At 47.9% G+C, this 25,450-nt stretch overlaps 2 protein-coding genes across 2 annotated transcripts in view; one reads left to right on the forward strand and one right to left on the reverse strand.

Moving 5' to 3' along the window:
* Positions 1-4,239: 4,239 nt before the first annotated feature.
* Positions 4,240-8,354, forward strand: CCNB2 (cyclin B2). Its single transcript, XM_056866025.1, has 6 exons — positions 4,240-4,380; positions 4,730-4,888; positions 5,744-5,980; positions 6,777-6,917; positions 7,278-7,388; positions 8,232-8,354. The coding sequence occupies exons 1-6, from the start codon at positions 4,240-4,242 to the stop codon at positions 8,352-8,354; spliced, it is 912 nt and encodes a 303-aa protein (XP_056722003.1).
* Positions 8,355-12,339: 3,985 nt separating this feature from the next.
* The window catches only part of MYO1E (myosin IE), a 58,743-nt gene continuing 45,632 nt past the window's right edge, over positions 12,340-25,450 (reverse strand). Inside the window, exons 18-28 of the mRNA XM_056865840.1 lie at positions 25,119-25,217; positions 22,919-23,063; positions 18,944-19,058; positions 17,407-17,576; positions 17,023-17,168; positions 16,537-16,683; positions 16,168-16,325; positions 15,961-16,053; positions 14,384-14,585; positions 12,736-12,905; positions 12,340-12,485 (exon numbers count right to left, since the gene is read on the reverse strand). Coding sequence (XP_056721818.1) covers positions 12,409-12,485; positions 12,736-12,905; positions 14,384-14,585; positions 15,961-16,053; positions 16,168-16,325; positions 16,537-16,683; positions 17,023-17,168; positions 17,407-17,576; positions 18,944-19,058; positions 22,919-23,063; positions 25,119-25,217 — 1,522 coding nt within the window. The 3' untranslated portion in view covers positions 12,340-12,408. The remainder of the gene's footprint in view (positions 12,486-12,735; positions 12,906-14,383; positions 14,586-15,960; positions 16,054-16,167; positions 16,326-16,536; positions 16,684-17,022; positions 17,169-17,406; positions 17,577-18,943; positions 19,059-22,918; positions 23,064-25,118; positions 25,218-25,450) is intronic.

Raw genomic sequence — 25,450 nt, forward strand, 5'->3', positions numbered from 1 at the left:
CGCTGGTGGGCTTCCCAGAGGTGGCTGCTTGGGGGCACGATGCTGTACCCCTCCTCTCCCTCCCCCTTTGCAAGGGGGCGGTTTCCTCGCGAGCTTTCAGCCCCATGCAAGCGTTGGCATCCGCTGTCTCTTGCTCTCTTGAGCAGCATCTGTCCGCTCCTTCCCCGTCAGGACTACAATTCCTGATGGGAGAAGGGGGAAATGTGGGGGGGGGGGAATGAGTTTTTTTAAAATTACATATTAATGTAAAAATATATGGGTCTATCCCTTTTCATGGCAATTTAATGAATTTTTAAAAAATATTTCTTATTATTTTTAACTGATTATATAAGTGATTGGATGATATATTAAAATGGGTATATAATGACAGAAATAAATAGAAATTTATAAGTAAATACTCATTAATATGTTAGGAATAGACAACTTTTAAAATAAAGGAGTGACCGGATTAAGAAATGGGTAAGAAGCCGGGGGGGGGGGGGGGAGTCAATTTTAATATCTGTATTTAATGAAGGCATACATTGAGCAAATATTATTTTTTACTGATATATGGAAAGATAAGCTTTATGAAATACCGAATAAGTTGGATTGTATTATTTTTTGAAAAACCAATAAAAATTTATATATATTTTAAAAAGGACTACAATTCCCAGAGACGCTTGCGCGGGCTGAGGCGACATCCTTCTAGGCGCAGGAGCACCTGCCTGTCTCGGGTGCCGCAGGTGCCATGGGAGGGCGGGAAGAAGGCAGCCCCAGCCAATCGCGTGCGCCGCTTCCCGCGCAGCGGGCCAATGGCGGCGCGGCTCTCTCTTGAAGGCCGAAAGCGCGGGAAGAGAGGCCGCCGCCGCCGGGTACTTGAGAGCGGCGCGCTGAGGCGATGATGAGGGATTCCCTCAGAGGCGCCCTGGTGAGTCGCGCTCGCCTGAGGCGGCGGAACTCCCGGCCACTGGAAGCCGGCTTCAGTGTTCAAGCAGCCTCCCTGCCCCGTCCCTGGGCTGGCTTTTGGTTCCCGGGGGCTTCTTGTGCTGAGGGAGCTGTGCAAAATGGCAGGGGGGTGGGGTGGGGTGGGGAGGGGGGTTTCTTCGCCTGCTTGATGCTGCTGCGCTCTGGGACGCCCCCCCTTCCCACGAGCAGGGGCGGAGGGTGCGGGGGGGAAAGACTTCCCTTGCCGCGCTAGCTTTCTGCGTGCAGGGAGTTCTCTAGTCGTGGGAACGCCCATCCCTGTAAAACCTGGGCCTTTTCTTCTTTTTTTTGAACCCCTGTCTGCCCTTCCTCTCCACCCCATGGTCAAATCTCTCACTAGGCAGGCTGGCCCTGGGTGCAAATCCCGGAGGGGGCAGCTCTGCGGGTCTCTTGCAACAAAATCAGTGCTTTTTTAATTTTTTAAAACAGCCAGTTTTGGGATATAAGTTGGGTTGATTTCCCACCAAATCCCTCCTCGGGACTCGAGAGAGCCCCCCGGGGAAAACGTCTCGGGGTATTTTTGCCTGGTAACGAGCAGCGCGTTACAGGCTGAAGGTGCCCCGCAAATGTGTTTGTTTTTTTTTGAGCTTTTCACGCTGAACCGTCGTTCCAGAAGTGACCGCGAAGGCGGCGCGTACCTGCTCCGCATTTCTTAAGAGCTCCTTTTGTGTTTCCTCCGCCCCCGCCTCGAAGAATCCCCTCAAGGAACCATGCAAAATCACAGCCCGCGTTAGGCAGGCGAGTGGGGTGGTGGTGGAATTTCTCCTTTTGTGTTGGGACTGTGAATAGGCGTTTTAAAGGTCGCATTTTTAAAAAAGATTTGAGAGAGCATCAAAATTGACCCTGAGTAGATGGCCAGGGAGTGGCTTTGACTCTCGAAAAATTGTAGCCCCGGGAGGGAAAAGATGGTGCTCGGTACTGGTGTGTGCCGCCTTAACAAAAAAAAAATCCCTGTGCAAAACAAAACAGGGAGTCCAGCAGGTGCTGAAAGATTTACTCTCGCTTCTTCAGATGCAATGGAAAGACCCCCAAAATCACTTTCCACGACCAAATTTGCAGTGCCCTTTATCATTCTCTTCCGACAGCATGCGAAGACTATTTTGTTTTCGTTGGCTTACTCCCAGTAACCGTTGTTTGGTTTTGGTGTTATGTGTTTACGTGTTTATAAGTTTTTGTTTAATTGTTTTATATATTGTTTTAAAATGCTGTTTTAATGTTCAAATGTTTTCATGTTTGCTGCCTTGGGGAGCAAACGTTTTGCTATTGAGATGGAAAAGCAGCATAAACATATTTTAAATAAATAAATATGCCACTTAAAAACTGTCTTGCATAAAAAGAGGTGCATTTGAAATCTGTCTACTCCTTATGGGTCACAAAAAAAATCCTGTTTCTCTGAATGCAGAATTTGGATGGTATGTCTTCTTGGTTTTGCACTGATTGCTCAAGCTTGATCCTTGAAACTAACCATGCACAACAATGTTAATGGTGGGCTACATTCCCCTTGAGGACTAACTAAGGCCTCTTGCAGGTAGTAAACCAGGTGAAGAATGGTATGACGGCAGATCATAGCAAGGTCACACAGGGTCCTTTGGGAGAAATCAGCAACAAGCCAGCAACCCGAAGAGCCAAAACCGTCAAGGTAAACACCACAGATCAGTGCTGAGCTGCAGGAAACCTGGTTTTTGAGCTCTGCGAATCACACTCTGCCTTCTCTTGGTAGAAAACAGAGAATTTCCAGGTAACGGCTGAAGGATATACCAGCTCAACCCATGTGGCAACAAAAAAACAGCTTCCAGATCCGGGCTTAACAGAGAGCCATCCGGCAAAAGTGGTAAGTGGGACATTTTTTGTGCCGTCTCTCTTGTGTCAGAAGCAATGTTTACAGCTAGAATGTGGGGTATCTGTGGCTGCTTGGTGAGAACTCTGACACACATCCTTTTCTGTATTGCAAACTGCTTCTGGAACTCCCCTTGTTTGTGAGGCAGCTTGTCTATGGGGAGGGTGTGTATGTGAGTTTGTGGTTCCCCAAATGCCTTGTTTGCAGGGGCGTACCACTTGACGCAGACTTCTAGATTCTGATCATTGTGTGCACTGGGGGAGGGCAGGAAGGAGAATGTTGCATGGCTCTGATGCAAACAGTAGGGTCCCCTTTCTGTAGGAGTGATTCAGCATGCCCCGTATTCCTTTCCCACAAATTCCTGCCTGTGGGAACCGCAAACATAGTTAAGGGTTTACAGCAGAGGTCAAACACTGCAGTTGAGCAAGGTTGTCTGTGCTTGTGCTGGTGGTCACTTGCTGTCCAGCTGCATCCTCCCTTCTGGGCCAATATATGTAGAGCTGTCCTGAGTGATGCCTGGGGGCTGCGTATTTTCATTTGTCTGTTTCCACTACGTGCTTACACACCTGATCCAAACATTCTCCTCCCTCCTTGGAATGCAGTTAAAAATGTAAGTGAACTATAAAAATGATATAGCTTGGAACTGTTCTCTGCCAAGTGCCCTCATAGCAGGATATGGGGAAACCTGCTAGTCTCTCCCTAAGAGGGTATTGCCCTGTTGTATTTTCTGTTACCTGCTGGAAAACAGATGGAGTGACTAGGTGATGCTCCAGGACTACCAGGTGGGCTGATATTTTTCTGATGCTTTTGGCCCTTTTCATGTGCACCCCCTCCACCCTGTTTGGAAAGCCTACTCATACCAAATGGATCCAGGTAAAAGATATACTCTAATGTCCTGCATCTCTGGCCTGGAAAACAGGGCCTTTCAATCAATATCCTGTATCTTCATTATACATCTGATGAAGTGAGTTGAGACTCTGTTGCAGTATATCCATTTGTCTCTCAGGTGCTGTAAGATTTTGAGCTGGCTGTTGGGAGACCGTGTTAAGACCTCTGCTTCACCTGTGTAGTTTTCAGACTTGGTGAGGGGAGAATAAAACTGGATGGGGCTGAGACCCATGCCTCTCTTCTCAGACAGTCCAAGTACTGCCTCTTGAGTCGAGGTGTAGCTACACCTACATGAGTGAGCTTCCTGTTCAGGTTGGTTGATGTGATGTGAGTTCTAATCCAGACTCACATCCAGATCCCCCCCTACACTCACTGATGGCTGTTCTTGCCAGGTGGCACAAAGAATGAAAAGATGAGGGTAGAGCAGGAAGTGTGTAGAAAGGATCGAGGGCAGTAAGTAGCCAGAACATCCAGGTCAGACTTTATCTCCAGAAGACCCTGGGCTCAGGTTACTCTTGTTGACTTCTGCCTAGGAACCTCTTTCGACCACTATGGAAGTGGACCTGTGCCAAGCCTTCTCAGAGATGTTGCTGAGAAGCAATGTAGAAGACATTGATGCTGATGACGGGGAGGATCCCCAGCTGTGCAGTGACTATGTAAAGGACATCTACTGGTACCTGAGAAAGCTTGAGGTATGTGCACCAGGAGGAGCAGGGTTATATTCTGCCTTGTCCTCTGTTGAAGAGTTTTGGGCTGTTTGGCTTGAAATCTGGGAATGGGGGGGCAATCTGATCCTTGGGGCTGTCACCCTTCATCTTCTTGAACCCATCTTCTGTTCTGTCTTTTTCCCCTCTCCCCATCCGAGCGCCTTCCAGGTAGGGTTTTTGGGAGAAGAGCCCTTCTTGTTCTGGCTGCTGTTAGCTGTGAGCATGGGTGGGGGGGTGGCATCTGAGTTAACATCCAATGGCCAGCTGGTCACAAATGGTCTGGCTCCCAACCAGAAGACATGGCCCACATTTTAAAAACCTTCTCTCTTAACAGCTGCAGCAATGTGTGTGTCCGTTCTACCTCGACGGAACAGAGCTCAATGGGCGGATGCGGGCCATTCTGGTAGACTGGCTAGTCCAAGTCCATGCAAGGTTCCACCTCTTGCAGGAAACACTCTACATGTGTGTTGGCATCATGGATCGCTACTTACAAGTAGGCTGAAGCCCGTCATGCACACCCTGTTCAACTATACATTTAGCTCTCTGTGGGCCTCCTGTTTCAGAGCTCCAAGAACAGGATTCTAGTTACTGCCTTGCCCTTGAAATGGTTAAATGTTCCTCTTGGGGTCCAGAGCAGTTATCATGTTTCAGTTTTCCTTGTGAGCTCAGGGGGCAAGGGGAGTTAGACATCCTCTAATTCTTATTTTAAACATGTGTTAAATCTTTTGAGTTGAAGCTGATGGACTTAAAACCTCATAACTCTGGGTGAATTTTGCTCATTCCTTTGGAAAAGATGCTGCTTGATAGCTGAAGTCAACAGAGCAGGACGAGCCCTGCCAATTCTGCGACACACTATGCATTTAGCCAAATGATGAGAGGGAGGGTAGGAAGGGATGAGGCAGTGCTCGGGTTTCGTGTCTCTTTCTTACATGCCCAGGGAAATGCTGATCGTCACTTCGGGGTCAGGAAGGAATTTTCCTCCAGGCCAGATTGGCCCAGGGATCCTGGATGTTTTTTGCCTTCCCGTGGGCCTAGAGCAGAGGTCACTGTGGGAGTGGGGGGGGAGGTAGCTCTGATTTTCCTGCATTATGGCCTGGTTGGACTAGATGACCCGTGGGGCCTCTTCCAGCTCTATGTTTCTAAGCCCTTTGAGGCAGTTCAGTTGAGCAATTTGTAATGGTGGACTCCTGTCTATCTTGCTCTCAGAATGCACTCTTGGTTTCAGAAGAGTTTTGATTCCGAAACGATTACGTTGTAAGGGCTAAGTCTTCGCTGGTCACAGGCAAGCTTGGCTGAGATAAACACCCATGTCTACTGTGACATAACCCATTTGTGTGTGCTTAATTAGGCTCAGGCAGTCTCCCGCAAGGAGCTCCAGCTAGTGGGTGTTACTGCCATGCTTCTGGCTTCCAAATATGAAGAGATCTACGTGCCAAGAATAGTGGACTTTGTCTACATCACTGACCGAGCGTACACATCAGCCCAGATCAGGGCAATGGAGCACAAGATCCTGAAGGAACTGGGCTTTGTTCTCGGCCGTCCACTTCCGCTTCACTTCCTGAGGAGAGCCGTCAAAGTCTGTGAGGTAGCTTCATGCTCCAGGCACTTGGATCTGCTTGCCTGTAGGAGACCCTTATAAGAATGGGTTGTTAGATCCCGAAAAAGACATTTGAGGGATGCTTACGCTTCCTCATACAAAATGTTTGGTCAGAGCTCATGGAAGACTTGGGAGGGGAGGGGCTGTGGCTAAGTGTTTTGCATGCAGAAGGTCTCAGGGTCAATTCCTGGCACCTCCCGTTAAAAGGATCAGGTAGTGGATGATATGAAAGGCCTCTACCTGAGACACTGGAGAACCACTGCCAGTCTAAGTAGACAGTACTGTTGGACTGGAGGTCTGATTCAGTATAAGGTAATTTTATGTGTGAGGGAGGCAGAACACAGGTAGAGGGATTCTGCACCCAAATAAATGTGACCTGTTTCTGAACACTGCATTCAGGAATGGGTGCAAATCAGAGACCAGTTCCCAAGGGTTCTCTGGACAGTGATTTCAGAAAGGGCAGTCATTATTCAGGCAACATTCCTGCTTTAGTACCCTAATTGTGTGAGGTGCGGTCTCTGGGGAAGTGGCCAAATGTAAGGGGAGAGGCTGCTTTAAGGAGATGAGAAGCACAGGGTAGTTAGATAGCAAGAAATACAACATGGATGCATCTGATGATCCATGAATTGGGTGTGACTGAGCACAGGAAGGCACACAGCACTTGGAACAGATCCTCTTGCTGTAGATTGTCACAGAATTTGGTTATGTGATCTTCTGGGTGGGATGTGGACACTTTGAAACACTGGGCCACATTCATGGCTATCCTGCTCTTTTGTGCTCCCAGGCGACAGCGGAAGTATACATGTTGGCAAAATACTTGATGGAACTGACCCTCGTGGACTATGACATGGTGCACTACAACCCTTCGGAAATAGCCGCTGCAGCTCTCTGCTTGTCTCAGAAGGTCTTTTCGCAAGGCCACTGGGTGAGTCTCCATTGACTGCTGTTTTAATGCAGCATGCATTGTCATTGCTTAATCTATAGTGTGTGACCAACAAAGAATGAAAGTCTGTGTAGTGCAGATGTCAAACCTTCTCAGAAATGCTGGGAAGTGCAGCTATGCTATTGCTCCACAACATTGCCTTAGAGGCATACCCAAAATGAGTTACAGGCTTGTCTGGGGTACAGATTCACCCAGGTTCTTAGCCTGGTATGGCCATTTGCAGGCATTCTATTGGAACAACCTGAAAAAAACAAACAGCTCTTGACTGATTGATAGCTCCTGTAGCTGACCAGGCAGGGGATGGCTCCTTCCCAGCTTTTGACTGTCTGTCCCTTCCTTCAGAACCTAAAGCTGTGCTACTACACTAGCTATGATGAAGACAGCCTGACCCTGGTCATGAGGCATATGGCCAAGAATGTAGTGAGAGTGAACAAGAACCTGACAAAATACACTGTAAGTATCTGTTCCCTTGTGTCAGCCATTAGGTACTGTTGGCCATGATTCTGCGCTGGGGCAGCCACTCTAGGTGGATGGTGGCTTCTTATCACAAAAGAAACAGCGCATGGAGGCCGCCCTGCCTCTTTTGAGCACATGAAACTGCCTTATCTTAAAGGCAGACCTTTGGTCCATGCAGCCCAGTAATGTCTCCTCGTTCTGGTGGCAGTTCTCCAGGGTCTTGGGCAGAGAAGACCTGCTACCTGATCCCTTAAAGTAGAAATGCCAGGGCTTGAACCTGGAGCCTTCTAGACGCTAAGCAGGTACTCTGCCACTGAGCCATGGCCTCAGTGAATATATGGGACTGCTGGAAGAATTTATGGTTCTGAAGTAAGCAGGCGTTTGTATCTAGTGGACCCGTCTGCACACGTACCCCTTTTCATTCCTAACAAATGACAGCCACCTGCAGCATCCTTTTGAACTGGTCAGACCAGCCCTGGTGCTGGCAGTGAGTCCTGAGTTCAGAATTTGTCTGAGTGAGGGAAATGGTGGGGGGGAGGGGAGTGAGCCATGCATAGAATCATAAAGAGTTGGAAGGGACTACCAGGGTCATCTAGTCCAACCCCCTGCACAATGCAGGGAATTCACAACTACCTCCCCCCCCCCACACACACACACCCAGTGACCAGAAGATGGTCAAGGCTCTTACTGGCCAGGCTTGCCATCAGGATAGAGGCAGTAGACACTCGCCTCCTTTTAAACTACTGTCAGGTGGGGATGGTGAAAGCCCCCACTCCACCGGCATACCCTTTGCTACAGTAGACTTCTAGTACCTCAATGTTGTCTTTCCATGCCTTACAGGCAGTCAAGACCAAATACTCCAGCAGCAAGTTCTTGAGGATCTGCACCATCCCTCAGCTGAACCATGGTGCCATCAAGGACCTTGCGGCCCCTCTGCTGGGGCAATCCAGGGTGCTGACATGAGCAAGGGAAGGGAGGGGCCCTTTGGGAGGGGGCCCCTAGATACTTTTTAAGAACGGGCATGAAGAGTTGCTCTTAATTTAATAGTCTAAATCTCTGTCCACAATAAAGCTCTTGTAGAAAACCTCCTTCCCAGGCTCTTTTTCAGAAGCCCAAAGGGGCATGCGTTTTCCACGGTGCACGCAAGCAACTCCAGTCTCCTCTGCATGGTGTGTGTGTGTTAAGTGCCGTCAAGTCGCTTCCGACTCATGGTGACCCTATGAATGAAAGCTCATACCCTGCCAGAAAATATTTTTGTTAGTCTTTAAGGTGCTACTGGACTTTTGCTCTTTTCTACTACTATGAATGAAAGTCCTCCAAAATGGCCTATCTTTGACATCCTTGCTCAGATCTTGCAAATTGAGGGCTGTGGCTTCCTTTATTGAGTCAGTCCATCTCATGTTGGGTCTTCCTCTTTTCCTGCTGCCCTCAACTTTTCCTAGCATGACTGTTTTTTCCAGTGACTCTTGTCTTCTCATAATGTGACCAAAATACGACAGCCTCAGTTTAGTAATTTTAGCTTCTAGGGTCAGTCCAGGCTTGATTTGATCTATAACCCACTGATTTGTTTTTTTGGGAGTCCACGGTATCCGTAACACTCTCCTCCAACACCACATTTCAAAAGAATCTATTTCTTCCTATCAGCTTTCTTCACTGTCCAGCTTTCACACCCATACTTAGTAATAGGAAATACGATGGCATGAATTAATCTAGTCTTGGTGGCCAGTGACACATCCTTACACTTCAAAATCTTTTCTAGCTCCTTCATGGCTGCCCTTCCTAGTCTCAATCTCCGGATTTCTTGGCTGCAGTCTCCCTTTTGGTTGATGGTGGAGCCAAGGAATATCACCTCTGCATGGTATCCACATGGAATTAGAAGGCAGCTGCAGCAGCTTCTCAGGGCAGGTCAGGATGATCAGAGTAGAGGAGAGCCTGGGAAAGTGTGGGCTTGCCATGCCCTTCTAAGTCACAGCCCTTTGTGTCTGAAATATAGCAGAGCCCGTCATATTGGGGGGAGGGGCTATTAGTGGTCAGTTGTTGGGTTGCTAAGCACTGTGCTTGCGCCCCTATCTGTCCTGTGATGGCTGTTCTACCTCCCTTATTCTGTGGCTGTTGCAGTTCCCCCTCTGGTTTGTCCTCTAAACTCACGTAACACAGGCAGCTGTGTTAAATTGTCATGCTTTGGGTCTAATAGACTGGCCCTTCCCAACCAGGCTGTGCCTCCTAGAATAAACAGTTTAGAGGGAGGGGATTACACAAAATGTGGTGGATTAAAAAAAAAAGGCAGTCTAATTTCACTTAGTACTTCTCTACTTCTAGAATGGTGCTGGGGCTAACTCCAGGCATCTGGCTCACAGTTCATGGATGGGGAATGGAAGCAAGGACGGAGGCAGACACACAGGTGAAGCCTTGACGGTAGGGCTGTATCTTCTGGAGCTGTTTTATTTCTGGGGAGGCCAACCCGTTGCCAGTTCAGCTCTTCCTTTAGTAGAGCGGTGGCTTTGTATTGCCCTCACTGTTTTGTGGTTGGCACTGGAGATCTGACGCAAGAACATACAAGGGGGTGCAACACAGGAGGCACCTTCTGCATCTATGAGCAGGGACAAAAGCAACGCGAAAGACTGCCAGCTAGCAAATTGGCACTGAGTAGCAATGCGTGTACCCTATGTTCCTTCTGCTGTGCTCAATAGCTGAAGGTTGTTGGTGCAGAGATGTGGCGCTGGGTCACACCCCTGAGACTATGCTGGCTCTCTTTAAAGTAGCAACTGCTAAACCAGCACTTAGCCAGGTCCAGGATGGATTCTATTACTTACATATACCATTGTCACCCAGCAGGGGGCTGCGCAGGTTCCCTGAAACTACTTGGAGCTGTATCAGTAGACCACTGCTAGTGTGTGACGGCCAAGCTGTGAGGACAGGGGACTGTCCTCCCTCCCCACCCCCGGCTCTGATGCAGTATTCAGGTACAACTATCACCTTCTCGGCAAAGAATGTGGGCTCTAGCAGCTGCAATGAGAAACTTGTTCTTCTTTCTCCAGTCCCGGCTTTACTTTTGATAGAAGTGGGCTAGTGCACTTCCTTCCAAAATGTAATGTGCTCGCCGGTCCTTCAAACTGGTGTTCCAGATACAGGCTGTGTGCTCTCCTGTCCTGCCCAGTGGTCAATTCCATATCTCAATGTCTATTAGTGTAAGTCTCTAGTCCATAGGGCTAGAGGAGTGTAGTATATAATTCCTGTTAAAGTCTGGAAGAAGTTCCAGCAACCTGTAGGGCTCTTGCCTTTGTTCATGACTAGAAAAAATGGGCAACCTTATGTTTAGAACAGACACGTGACACATGAAGCTGCCTTATACTGAATCAGAACCTTGGTCCATCAAGGTCAGTATTGTCTACTCCGACCAGCAGCGGCTCTCCAGGGTCTCAGGCAGGGGTTTTTCACATCACCTACTTGCCTAGTCCCTTTAACTGGAGATGCCACTGGGGATTGAACCTGGGACCTTCTGCATGCCAAGCAGAGGCTCTACCACTGAGCCACAGTCTCTCCCCATGAAGTTACCTTATACTGAATCAGACCCTTGGTCCATCCAAGTCAGTATTGTCTACTCAGACCGGCAGCGGCTCTCCAGGGTTTCAGGCTGCAGTCTTTCTCATCACCTTTAAGTGGAGATGCCAGGGATTGAACCTGGGACCTTCTGAAGGCCAAGCAGATGCTCCACCACTGAGACATGCCCTTCTCTGTTATGTCAAAAGACAGGAAACCTTCCTTTGTGCAACTGGATGTAGTGATAGCTTCTAGGCTAAATAGCTTTGAGAGATTATAAACAAAGTGAATCATGTTCAGGCTCATTTCAGGTTAAATACTCTTCCAATGGTTACTGATAGCTTTAAAAACGTAATCTTGACCCTTGAAAAAGGACAGGTGGGTTAGATGGCCTGCAAACATGGTTCATGGTCTTTATTCCTCATGCAGCAATTAAATGCCTCATCTTTCACCATAGGAATAGCACATCAAATAAGCCCCCACAAGGTCTGTTTTTATTGGTGGTGGTTGACAAGTAATGGCCATGGCTGACAATCCTGCTAATAAATCACAGCTCTTAGCTGGTGCAGAAGGTCGCTGGGCTCAAAAGCTTTATTAACACTGTCTCTGTCCCTTAAAGAATAGTGCATTCGTAGAAGTACCTGGTCCCCCCAATGCTAAAATCAAGCTACCTTTTATGGTTAAGTACAGTGGGTTACTGTCATATACATTCATACAGTTTGTCACTTATTTTGGTTTTTAAATGTACACTGTATATAATCTGCTCTTAAGTACAGCTTCCCTCAAGGGGGCAGAGAACCTTCCCCTCAACAGGTACAGCAATAACACAAACCAGCATGGGCCAGCCATTTCTAAACAATCAATGCAAAACAATTTACAGCCTCCTATAACTGCCGCCTTTGGTTGCAGTGCCTTCTGGGAATCGCCATAGCCTCCCCAGCACACTTGAATCAGATCATCAGGTCTGCTTAAATACAACGTTTAAAAGAGGTGAAACAACAAGATTCCACACAAGAGAAAAAATCCTACTTCCTTAGGCAGGTAGCAGCATAACTTATTACTACTGTGCACCTCTGCAGTGTTCCTACCCGAGGAAATGAGCATCTGCTGCCATCAGGAGTAGGAAAATGGAGAAGAGGCCAAAGGGCCGCGGAAGGCACTTGTCCAACGGAGCTCCTCTACCTTCTGGCAGCTGCAGAGGACCTTACCGCTTCCAGAATTGGACTGAAGGCTTTCCTCTTCCTTCATGAGACAATTTAAGGGTTAAATAAAAAAATAAATAAGTGGCGTGTTTGGTGATGTGCTTTGGCCAGGTGGAGCGTAAACAGGTCGACTCTTTCCCCCGTCTTCCTTCTAACTTCACAGATGCCGCCCCGTAGAGATTCTGCGCAGAACCCACATTTTCCAAGTTGACAACAGCGGGAAAGTCGCACAGCTGGCTTCGAGGTGCTCAGAAAGGGTCTCTTGGCCAGCACTGTCACACCTTGGTCACGTAATTGTTGGGGAACAGGCCTTGCTTCCCTCTCAACCTGCCTGTCCACCAGCCTGAGGGATCTGTGAGAAGGCAACATCATTTGTTAAAAAGAAATTGGTAGATCAAGGAGCAGAGAGAAATGACTGAGGAGGCCATGGTACTTGACCAAGGCTCCTTCGTGTTCTGCCTGCTATCTCAGGATTGATCATTTAACTGTATCTTAGCATATTTCACTCTGAAAGAGAAGATTCATCACCTTTCCCTTTGCTATGAACTTCCAAATTAAACAAAAGTTTACTGTGGATGCTACAAACCAGGAGATGCCTTTACCTTCTTTGAGGATATCGATGACATCGTTGGCGTTAAAGCTGAGTTCATCTGTGTCCTGAGCATCGTAGGCGTACAGTGCCCTGCACTGGGGTACCTGAGGCTTGGGCTTCGGCTGTGGCTTTGGTCTGCCTCCCGCGGGTGTGGGCCGGTTTGTAGTCTGCCTGCGAGCTCTAGGGAGACAGATGTAAAAGCCATTATGGGGTGGTATCCCCAAGACCAGGCCTAGTTCACTATCATATCTGGGCCCCATCCTACAAGGAAGCCTCATAAAGCCATCTGTCTTTCTCCAGTTTCTCTTTGGAGACATTTGCAACTTTCTATGCTAAATGAGCAACTGAGGAGGGGCTTTGGCTCAGTGGTAGAGCCTCTGCTTGGCATGCAGAAGGTCCCAGGTTCAATCCCCAGTGGCATCTCCAGTTAAAGGGACTAGGAAAGTTGGTGATGGGAAAGACCTGCCTGAGACCCTGGAGAGCCACTGCCAGTCTGAGTAGACAGTACTGACTTTGATGGACCAAGGGTCTGAATCAGTATAAGACAGCTTCATATGTTCATGAAGGAGGAGATCTAGTAAAGCTCTTATGTCCTGCAACATTAACTGAACCAGAGTCCTAACAGATGGAATTGCAAGAGGAAAGTACCCTGACAACCAGCAGGGGGTGCTATAGGTTATCTTCAACTCCAGAGAATGTTTAAAAAAGTGACAGCTTCAAATGACAGCGGAGATTTGCAAGTCAAATATGAATCATGTTGATGGAAATGCAGGTTTGACTTAAAAATGGCTCACCCTTTTTTGTTACCGGTTCACAGCCACCTTAGGACAACCCTGTAGGGTGTTTCAGGCAAGACACGTTCAGAGGTGGTTTGCCATCGCCTGCCTCTGCGGAGCGACCCTTGACTTCCTTGATGGTCTCCCATCCTACTGACCAGGGCTGACATTGCTTAGCTTCTGTGATCTGACGAGATTGGGCTATCCAGGTCACAGCCACTTTTTTATTATGGTAATATTATTTAGAATTGTGCAGTGTGGTGTAGTGATGGACTAGGTTTGGACAACCCACGTTAGATTCCCTACTCTGCCACGGAGGGTTGCTGGATGACCTTGGGCCAGTCACAGTCTTAGCCTGACCAACCTCACTGGGTTGTGAGGATAAAACTGAGAGAGGCAAACAGGGTAAGCTGCTTTGTTTCCCCACTGGGGAGAAAAGTGGGGTATAAATGAGTTAAAATAGAGATGATTGAGAGTAAAAAGACTCATTTGCTAAAACACGACCGCTGATTCTGGGCCAAACATTTTTGCCTACTAGCTATGGATCCTGTTTAAAAATCACTTCAAAGTGTGAGCTAACCCAAGTGAGGTTTATCACTTTCAACAGACTATTTCTCTGTAGGTGAAATGGAAGACCTCAGCATGAGATCCTGGAGAGCTGCTGCCAGTCTGAGTAGACAATACTGACCTTGATGGTCCAGTGGTCTGATTCAGTATAAGGCAGCTTCATGGGGTCAAATAAAAGCTAACTTTATTGATCCAGACAACAGTTGAAGACAGTCAAAAAAACACAGGTTGCTTAATTGTCTTTTAGCCAATTAACCCTTCCAGAAAATTAGCTAACCAGTTCAATGTCCGTGATGCATGAGGCGCAACCCTTACCCAGCAGCACCTTGATCCGGCACCTTGAGGAAGTCCAGGCTGTCTGGTTGCTGGGAAATCCTGCCTGATCCTCCAGAGACCTGTGGCAAGGACGGGCATGCCATGCTTGTGTATAAACTTCTTTGGCTGGCTCGCTGGCTTGCCAAGCCTTGCGGATGCAGTACAAGTGATGGGGCTCTTATCACCCCATTCTGATGAAGACCTAGAAGCAATGCAAAGCATGAGCCGGATGGGCAGCATGTCCTCCGTCCAGGGAAAGAGGCTCCTGCCATCCTTGAGGCTGTTGTTTGAATGAGCTTGTCTCCCAATGACACTGCACCACCTTTGTGAAACGCTAAGCCCTCCTGCATCCGAGCAAGGGACCACCTACACCCAGCCTCCCATTCCCACCAGGTACGTCTTCAAAATCTGCCAAGCAGGACTTGGAGGAAACAGCCTGCCCTGATGGTTCTCCTCCTGCAATTGGTATTCAAAGGTACGTTGCCTCTGGACATAGAGGTTCTGTTCAGCTCTCAGCCATTGATGGATTATCTCCTGAATTTGTCCAAGCCTTTTTTAAAAGGTCATCTAAGCGAATGGCCACCGCTGCATTTTGCGGCACTGAAGTCCATAAATAGGTTTTGTGTGAAGTGCTTCATTCAGCCCAACCTGAACCTAAAGCCAACCGATTCTCTTGGATGACCCAAGTTCTAGCCTGATGAGAGAGGAAGAAAACTTTCTCTTGTTCCACTCTATGCCTCAGTTTATAAGTCTCTTGTCATGCCCTGTCGCCCCGTCATCTTTATTTAAAAACTAAAAAAACACTTTAGCCTTTCCTTGTATGGAAAGTGCTCCAATTCCGAGTGTTTTAGGTGTCGTTTTCTATAGCTTTTCTAAGTCAAGACCTTTTCTGTACTGTGGCAGGAGGGGGAAAATGTTTGTTTCAATACAAGCTTGCTATGTGTGTGCTAAGGGAGTAGGGGAAAAGTCATGGAAAGTCATGGTGAACTATAACGGGAACTGGATGGAACCGCTGAGCTCTTAGGCTCCAGACTATGTAAAACAACCAGATAAGCACGGAATGTTGACGTGCCCCGTCAGAGCATGGATTTTGGATAAATGTCTTTTCCCCAGTACAATCGGGGCTCAGTGATTTTTGCTTGCTAAAGTAAACTGAGCCGCAGCTGCGAATACAACTGTTTTTCTTGACAACAGTCTTGGGTCTCTCTCTCCCCCCGCGAACTCCGGTTTTCTGCTACATTCCTTGGTGCCGTGACTCGGATCCGAGCGGGGGGGAAGATGGGGTGTTGGACCCCTCTGGCCCACCCGGCTAGGGTCACTGGGAGCTGGGTGCCTTTGAGTTCTTTCTGGTTCCACGACCCTTTTTGGTCGAGAGAGTTACGCACAGACACCCTGATCCCATTTTCTACTACAGTACCTTCAGCACTTTATGGTGTCAACATTAATCACTATTTTAAAATATTCCAGAAATAAAAGCCGTTATTTAGAAGTACTGAATGCTATGAAGTCACAGTAATGGTAGTCATATGTCCAGGGCAGATGCAAGGCTGGCCAAGAGAAAAAATCCGAATGCTCACCAGGGGGAGGTGGAGCAGCCCTGGAAGGATAGTTCTGGCCCGGAGTCCTGTTGGAACTGCCTCTGTTTTGGGTCAAGTTCCGTCTGGTGGGCCCTAAAATGGAACATGGGAAACTTGGTCAAGCTGCCAGCCTCTGTCAAGTAACAGATGTCAGTTGACTGGCCTATGGCTATTGCTCTGAGCAGCCTCAGACAGCTTCATACTTACGGGAGTTTTTTGGAAGTCCTGACCCAATGCTGACCTGCAGCACTTTATTGCTTGGCTTGAGAATGGCCACGTCTCCCTGGCCTTGGCTGAACTGCACTTGGCGAGACCCTCCAGCACTCCACGGCCCCCAGGTCTCCTTTTTCAGCTTCACATCAAGCCTAGCACAAGAGGATATAACATGTAGCTATCACATGCAATGAAGGTTGCTTGCTTTGCAAGAAATGGTCAGAATTTTCCAGCCCAGAAAAAAAGCAGGACTTTTGCTGGTGCCTCTGAAGAGATCGCTGGTCCAAGTGGCGGCTAGGGATGCGTGAGCCTTCAAGCCAGGCAGCAAAAAGAAGAAAGCGTACAGTCAAGTGTGTTACTCACGTATTGCTAAATTTCAGAGGTAGCCTCCTTTGCGTTTTCTCCTCGTAGCGCTTTGACAAAAGGCTTAGGAACTCCGTTTTGAAGACGCATTCCAGGAGGCTGTCGTATTCTTGCTCGTGGAGAACAAAGAGGTCGTCCTGCATGGTGCTGTAGAAACAGAGTGGAACATGAGAGAGAAGTTCCAAAGGTCTGAAGGCAACCCTGGGTGTGTTTGGAACAAGGCAGACTCTCTGAAAACCCTATGGGGTTGCCAAAAGTCAGCTATGACTCGATCACCAATTGTCCCCAAGCAATGGCCCCCACTCCCGACCAGGCGCAAAAGCAAGAAATCAACCCATTGCATATTCGTTCTGAAAGGATGCTCAGGAGGCCAGAGCAGAAAACAAGGTCTAAATGTAAGGCTGGCCTTTTTGCAGCGAAAAATTCTGCCCCCTTAACCAGCCCTCTCCTCTTTAGCCCTTCCAGCCTCGAACAGGCAGCTCAGACCTTAAAGAGACGGACAGGATCCTCTCCACCTCGATCCTCCGCTTCAACACCTCCTTCACGAGGCCTCGGTCTGGGCCCTGCTTCACCTTTTCCCGCCCGATCAGGTACACACACTTGGGAGACAGGATGAGGTCTCGCTTGACACCCTGAAAACAGACAACGGATCTTTTCACGCTCACACCGCCAGAAGGAACCAGAGCTTGAGTGGCCATCAGGTCCCAGGTGCTCAAGCAATTCCTGTTGACTTAACACAGCCAGGGCAGTGCCAGCACTTTCGCATGGATTGGAGCTTGGACTGTGGACCTCACTCCCCGATTTTATTGGCAGTCACGCCGCCCAAGAAGAGTGTTGGCCGTGGACTGAGGATCCTGCTTGAATCCATACCTTAAACCGCCGGTCGTATTTGGTGACCTTGTCGGCAAAGTCGATCTTCTCACGCTTGCCCACGAACTGGCGCAGCTCAGGGTGGTCCTCCATGCCGATGTAGTCCCCAACAAAGTTCCTGTTGATGCTGTTTCGCCTCCTCTCCTTCTTGTTCAGCAGCAGATCAGAGGCTTTGAAGGGAAACAGACATTCCTAAATGCCTTTGCTGGAATCTGCTAAGGGCCAAACTAAAGACACACGAGCACAAGTCACGTGGGTTGAAAAGCAGTTGGAGGAGGGAGGGAGGTGTCTCAGCAGAAAAATGGAGGGGGGAACAAGCATGAAGCAGTCACCCACCCACATTAACTTGCAATCTCAGTCTTTGGGGGGGGGGTTGTTTTGTTTTTCTAAGCCAGGAGGAAGCTCCAAGCAGCTGCACATGATGTCTGACTTGGCCCTAAGCTAGCCTTCTTTATGGCACCTGTGGTGACTATAAACAAAGCTCCTCCCTCATCCCCATATTCTGGAATTGAGATGGTGTTGTACTTTAGCTGAGATTGTACCAAGAAATGCCTGCAGATCCATCTCCTAGGCAGAAAAGTCTGAGTTTGCAAAGCCTTTCCTCCTTCAGGAAGCTTCCAGCCCCTTCTACTAATTGTTTGGGGCCCAGTGATTACACACAAGGAGGTGTTCGGCACAGAATGCAGCTTCCTCAAAATCTCAGCTTCATTTTCTTTTTAAAAGCAAGCCTCTAGCTCTCAAGATGACCGATGCTGGAAGACCTGTGACAGTTCTGTGCTGAAGCGAAAGAATCTTCTGAAGACTTTGGGGCTTCGGTGCTCTATAGATCTCTATCACCATGTTTGCGAAGCAAACATTTTGCAAAATGAGGAAATGGATACTGTTTATGTCGCTTGCAGAATCCAGCTTTTCTTGGGGTGTAATTTGTTTGATTGGTTCCTCAAAGAACAAAGTATTCCTGCCCTTTGTTTCCACATGGAAGAAACAGCCTGTGCTCAAGTACTTGCTGGAGATTGGGGAATATCCTCCTCATGGAGGAGAGGCCTATCAATGGCTACTAGCCCTGGTGACTAAAGGGAACCTCCATGTTCAGAGACAGTCAACCTCTGAATCCCAGTGCCAGGAAGCAACATTCGGGGAAGGCTTCGGCCTCTATGCCCTGTTGTTGGACCTCCAGATTTAACTGGTTGGCCATGGTGTGAGACAGGATGCTGGACTAGATAGACCCTCACTGGTCCAATCCAGCAGGACTCTTCTTATGTTCTTGTTAAGTCCAGCAATTTTGTACCATGTACCAGCAATGCAGAAGCCTCTGATACATTGCAGAAGATGGGAAGGGATGAGTTTGCCACGGCTGGAAATAGACGATCTCAGCAAGTTGGAAGAGAGGCATCAATTTGGCACGGCATCTACGCAAGAGACTCTTCACCTACCCAATTATCCCCATTGTCTGCCTCCAGTCTCAGCTGCACCAGGGTTATTTCTGCCTCTGGGACAACTCAATTGCTTTGCCCCAATGCCAGCAGTAACAAAATACCTTCTTCTCTCATTTGTACATATTTCTTCCTGGCCACGTATTTCCGCCACGCCTTCTGGATTGCCCGTGCATAGCCGTCATATTTTCGTTCTCGCATCTCTTCCAGCAGGAATAACTGCAACCAACCAAACATACCTTGGCAAGTTAAAAAGATGCAGACGCATATAGCTGAGTAAAGAAGTGTTGCACCATCGCTTTGTTTGTTGTGTTTCCACCCTGCTTCCCAGCCGAAAACTGCACACCAAAACAGCCCACAGCAAGTTAAAGCCAATACAAACATAAACTGGAATCTAATTTGTAAAAGGTGCTGAGTGGGGATGTTTTCTGGCAGGCCTGGATTGAGGCATGATGGACGAGTACCTGGTTCCTGCCTTTTCTCTTGCCAGTCTTACTGTTGGCAACTGCCAACTGGGGAGCTTCTCCAGTGGACTTTGAACGGAGGCCACCACTGAGTCAACAGAGAGCACCTTCTTAAAGATTACTGTCATGCCCCAAATTACAGAACCAAAATCACAGCATGAATCAGAGGAAGGCGATATGACTAAGTCTCGCTGTGGTCGCCCACTCATGCCAGCCTTCTTTGGACCACACAGGCAGAAAAGGTGATCTGAGGAACTGTCCCCCAGTTACGGAATTCCCTTCCTCCAGTTGTTCACCATAACCGGAAGAGGGAACACTCTCCAGAGGAGATGCAAGAACACAAAGGCAACTCTGCCCCGAGGTCAAGGCAGATGTTGGACATTGTTAAGGTATAGGTGAAGGAAACCGAGCACGGGGCACAATCTTTTGCAATTCACATTCATTTCAGTGTGGTTTGCACGGGAGAATGTCTGGGTGGATTATGCCCCATATTAACCAGCGTGCATAGGGAGGCACCGTCTGGATTTCCTTTTTTTGGCCAACCCTAATGGAATGTTCTGGAAAGTAGTTGTTCCAGCACAAACGCAGACAATGCCAAATTTGGAGAATAAGGGTTTTGCTCAGGAAGTCCCACAGACAATTGCTGAGGCTCACCTTCCTTCAGGAAAAAAATGCCTCTGATCAAACAGCAAGTGATTAAAAGGAGGATATTTTTGGACTTCCTGAATAAAAGACAGCTCCTCTGAAAGTTCAAATAGATCTTGCCCATCTTACTAGTTTCACATCTGCTTTCAAACTGGAAGAGAGACAGAAAGATCGATTACAGCTGACTGAGGATCACAGCATCTGTTCCATGTTCTAATTGACTTGGTTGAGTTTGTCAGCTCTTCTCCTTACTTGATTTTTATTTTATTGCAAGGTTTTCTATTTATATGGCTACCTTGAAGACTTATAAAGTACAAACACAGGGCAGAAGTTCTTTAAATAAAAAAAATAAGTAAATTAGAAGTTACATCATTATGGCTTAGCGTGTCAGAGGTAGCTGTGTTGGTCTGCAGTAGAACAGCTAGATGCAACTCCTGTAGCACCTTGAACACATGTAGCTGCCTTCTACTGACTCAGACCCTTGGTCCATCACAGTCAGTATTGCCTACGTAGACCAGCAGCAGCTCTCCAGGGTCTCAGGCAGAGGTCTTTTCACATCACCCACTTGCCTAGTTCCTTTAACTGGAGATGCCGGGGATTGAACCTGGGACTTTCTGCATGCCAAGAAGATGCTCTACCACTGAGCCACAGTCCCTCCCCTAATTTCACCTTAGAGACCAACAAGGTTTCTGGGGTATAAACTTTCGAGAGTCAAAGCTCCCTTTGTCAGATACAAGTCAGAATTGGAGATCCCTGAGTCCTTATATCCCAGATAAAAGATGAGAGGGGTGTTGCAGAGAAGGGACTCAGGATGCAGAGGTATGATGCAAAATGTCATCAGCTTGATTAAAGCAGTGGCTAAATGCTCAGGAGCAGAAGTTCAGCATGGCTTAGAGGGCACTCCAGCAGATGTGCAAAGCAAGCTCCAGTCCAAGGAAGTTACGCCATATCGACTATGTTTGTCTTCAAGGTGCCACAAGGCTTTTTCTGTACTACCAGATTTAACACAGCTTTCCCTCCGGAATTTGCCAGCAAGATGTGAGAGGATGACTGTTTCCAGCCCACTCCCTCTTCACAAATTAATGAGCGCGCCTCCCCTTTCCTTAGCTGAGGGAGGGAGTGGCAGAACAAACCAGTCGCTCCCAGCAACATTGCTGGTGCAGTTTCCTCCCAACAGTCACGCTAATTGCAGTGTCTCTATCAAAGCACAGCAACCCAGTCTGATCCAATTAAAGGCAAAAAAACACCCCAGCCCTTCCTTCCAAAACAAACAAACAAATCTTAATGATTACAAGAAAAGCTGTGAAAAGAAATAAAAGCAAAAGAGAGGTCATGAAAACTAATCTTTCACACTGCACTCTTAGCCCTCCCAATCAAAAGAAGCAATTAATATTACAAAACACTTTGATCTACCACAGATGCAGCACAGATGCCAACTGGGACTAGCTGCAGGAATCTGAGCTCCCACCCCAATTGGGGAAGGAGGAAGACATATTTCTAAGGCTGGCTCCTGATCTGCAGAGAGGGCTGCATTGAGACTGGACCTTAAATAACTTGCCCAATACAAACTTACATTGCTTAACATTCATTCCCTCTTTCCAGGAAACCCTGGAACTGTACTGTATGAGGGAGCTACAGATTTCCAGTGGAGATTTCTCAGCACCTTCATCAGGCTACAATTATCAGGATTCTCTGGGGGAAAGCCCTGAGAGATGCTCCAAGTAGACATTATGATGTCTAATGAGTCGGGATCAGGGTTCCCAGATGCAACTCACGTTCCCCATACTCCCACAGGAGTGCAGAAAACTGTCTTTTAAATAACCGCAGGGGCCTGATTCTGTTGAGGACTCGGCATGAAGGGAGGGGGGCTTCTACCTCCCTCCTATGCTGCTTTCCCGAAGCCCAAATGGCTGGGAGGGGTATTATTTCCAACCCAGACCTGACTCATTATGTTAATAACATGCCCTGACCTTGATTGCCCAGACTAGCCCAAGCTCATCAGATCTTGGAAGGTAAGCAGGGTTGGTCTTCATTAGTATTTGTAAGGAAGACCACCAAGGAAGTTTAGGGCCACTGCACAGAGGCAGGCATTGGCAGACCACCTTTTTTCTTCTCTTGCCTCGAAAACCCTATGGGATCGCCTTAAGTTGGCTGAGACTTCATGGCACTTTCCACCACCACCAACATTTAGTTTGAGCCTCAGATTGATGCAGAACAGACAGCTGGTTATCTAAAGAGGGACCAAAGTGATTTGCAGTCCTTGCCTCCTTAATTCTCTGAATCAACCCTGTGAGGTGGGCCTCTGTTACTTCCATGCAGTTGATTAAGCACAAGGGTTAAATGCATGAGCTCTGACCTGAAGACGCTGGTTCAGCTCTCAGCTCAGCCAGAAACGTACTGGGAGGCCTTACAGAAGCCACCCTCTCAGCCTCAGCTGCTAGTCTGTAAAGCAGGATAATAACACCTTTAACTGACCTTGTGTTGTTATGGAACGAATGATAGATGCTGCACATAGGATACACTCAGGAGGAGTTGCAGGTCAGCAGTATCATTTCACAGCTAGGGAGCTGAGGAAGAGAGCTGCTTGCCCAAGAACTGATGGTGATCTCCACCTTCTTGGTCTACCTGCCAGGCCACTGGATTAGCACACATGCTGCCCTACCAGAAGACCCTCTGTTCCTCCCAGTGTGCTTCAGATCAAGCGAGTGGAAGTGCTGGCAAACTCCACCAAGTCACTTTCAGAAGGTAGCCACGCTGGTCTGTAGTTGAAGAGCTCGAACCGAGTCCAGAAGCACCTTAAAGACCAACAAGATCAGACAAAGGAAGCTTTGAGTCTCGAAAGCTTATTCCCCAAAAATCTTGTTGGCCCCCAAAATCTTGTTGGTGCTACTGGACTCAATTCTAGCTCTTCAACCAAGTCAGTCTTTGGAGAGCATACTCCAAGAGGTGAGGCTTTGCTGTTGTACTTACAGACTCTGGTGCTTTGATGAAGATTTTTGTCCTCCCCAGCTGGTACTGGTCAGGATCCATGTTGACCGAGTGGAGCAAATGGAGAACCCCTTGTTTCTCATCACCTTTCCAGGAAGGCCAGGTCGCTTTCGTCAGGATGGCGTACCTTGGAAGAGGGAGGAAAACAGCCCACTAAGACTTCAGGCGTCCCATACCAGCAGAACAGAGATGAGATCCTGGCACAGAGAATTTCATCCTTGTGAACTGCAGTACTTACGAATGAGGAGCTGATGGGAAATTCCCTGGCTCTGTAACCAAGCAAGCACCATCTACAGGGAATAACTAAAGTGGAAGGGCCAAAAATTCCTCAAGCTAACAAGAATTGTATTTTTTTAAAGTACTCCAGGTGTGAACATTGTTGTAAAGCTAGAGTTGAAAGGGGCTCCTTGGGAGCCCTTGCTCAACCCTCTGGTCTGTGCAGGAAAACCAAACCTAGAGCATCCCCCACAACCTTCTACTCGAAGACCTCCAGCAAAGGAATGCCTCCCATTCTTAGTTAACTGGTCCCAGTTCTTTCTTAGGGATACAGGAAGCTGCCATATGCAAAGCTGAACACATTGTTCCACTCAGCTCAGTATTACCTGCTCCAGCTGGCAGCAGCTCTCCAGAATCTCAGGTAAAGGAGGGTCTTTTACAGGACTTGAGATGCTTGGGATTGAACACTAAGGAAGGCAGAACCTAACCTGATCCAGCAAGGACCATCTTTCCTTAAGCAAGATCTCATTCTGGGGATCACTTAACGCTGATTAGTTATGCCTTAATTACCTTGGCCCTGACCTGGATGACCCAGGCTAGCCAGATCTCGTTGGATCTCGGATATTAAGCAGAGTCAGCCCTGGTTAGTATTTGAACAGGAGACCACCAAGGAAGTCTAGGATTGCTACGCCGAGGCAGGCAATGGTAAGCCACCTCTTTTTTTCTGTTGCCTTGAAACCCCTATGGGGTCGCCTTAAGTTGGCTGTGACTTGATAGCACTTTCCACCACCGCAGACAGTCTGGAGAGTGGGGTCTTTGAGCTGAGCAGTTTGCTAACAGCGTCAAGCATCCCAGGGAGAATGACATTACAATTCTGGGAGAGGATGGCATTTAGCTCTTCTTTCCTCCCAACAGTTGCCTGAAGCTTCTTTATTAAATGCACTGCCTTCCATCCTTCCTAGGGACTGCAAGGGAGGAGTCCTGCTGGAATTATAGGACAAGAGGAATTCCAGTGTGCAGACAAAACAGAAGGAAATCAGCCAGTTATCCTTGAGAAGAATGCTGAAAGCAGACGGCACATGCACGGAGCTTGAGGATTTGGCCTTCTAGCTTGTAGGGTTCTGCACATACAAGGGAGGGGAGATGGCAGATGTGAAGTTTTTAGACCGGCAGTACAGGCCCAGATACACCCTCACTGTATTCAGTACAATTGTGCCTTAGGAATTTGCCAAATTGGTTCCCCCCCCCCTCCAAATACAGCCAGTTTGAAATGCATTTTTAAAAGTAGATGCAATAAGCACCTGCAGTCCCCAGAGAAGTGTAAGGAGATGGATGGTGTTTTTTTTTAAATGTACATGTTCTTAACAAAATCCACCAAAATTCAGTGGGCAGGCCCAGCTCCTGTGCATGGGAAAAAGTGAGAGTGCTGATCCAGTGTTGGACCTGCTGGAATATGTAACACAGGCTGGAGTTGAGGAACTAAACCCACCGCGGCCGCTCTTAAAACTTACTCTCTCTAAATATTGTCGAAGGCTTTCACGGTCAGAGTTCATTGGTTCTTGTAGGTTATCCGGGCTGTGTAACCATGGTCTTGGAATTTTCTTTCCTGACGTTTCGCCAGCAACTGTGGCAGGCATCTTCAGAGTAGTAACACTGAAGGTTCAGTGGTGAAGGTTCAGTGTTACTACTCTGAATATGCCTGCCACAGTTGCTGGCGAAACGTCAGGAAAGAAAATTCCAAGACCACGGTTACACAGCCCGGATAACCTACAAGAACCAACTTACTCTCTCTGTTTGGCTAACAAGAAAGCAAGAACACTGATTTAAACACATCTGCACCTCTTTTGGCTTCGGTTAGCCTTATCCCAGAGAGAAAAGCCTGAAGACATTTTCGGGGCCTTCATGATTTTGCCACCCCACTTGATAACTACGTAAAGGAAGGAAGCAACACTTGAAATACGGTTACCTCTGCAGGAATTTTTTGAACACTCGCCTATAGGCATAACCTGCTCGCCGTACTCGAATGTTCTCCTTGAGCCCAAGATACTCCACTTGGTGTTTCACCCTGTTGGAAATTAAGAATGTTTAGGTGAGGTTTGGAATGGGGGCAAGCCAAGGAGCTGGGGGACAAGGGCCACTCTCAAAGTATCCAAATAGGGTAGAAGGAGGGGAAGGACTGGTCACTAGATGCACTAAAGAGAAGGCAAAAAGCAACAGTTTTAATTGACAGCAAAGCAAACCTAAGTGAGTAGCAGGAAAATTTTCCATGTGAACACATGAAGCTGCCTTATTCTGGAT

This window comes from Euleptes europaea, chromosome 20 (assembly GCF_029931775.1).
Source record: "Euleptes europaea isolate rEulEur1 chromosome 20, rEulEur1.hap1, whole genome shotgun sequence".
Taxonomy (NCBI): domain Eukaryota; kingdom Metazoa; phylum Chordata; class Lepidosauria; order Squamata; family Sphaerodactylidae; genus Euleptes; species Euleptes europaea.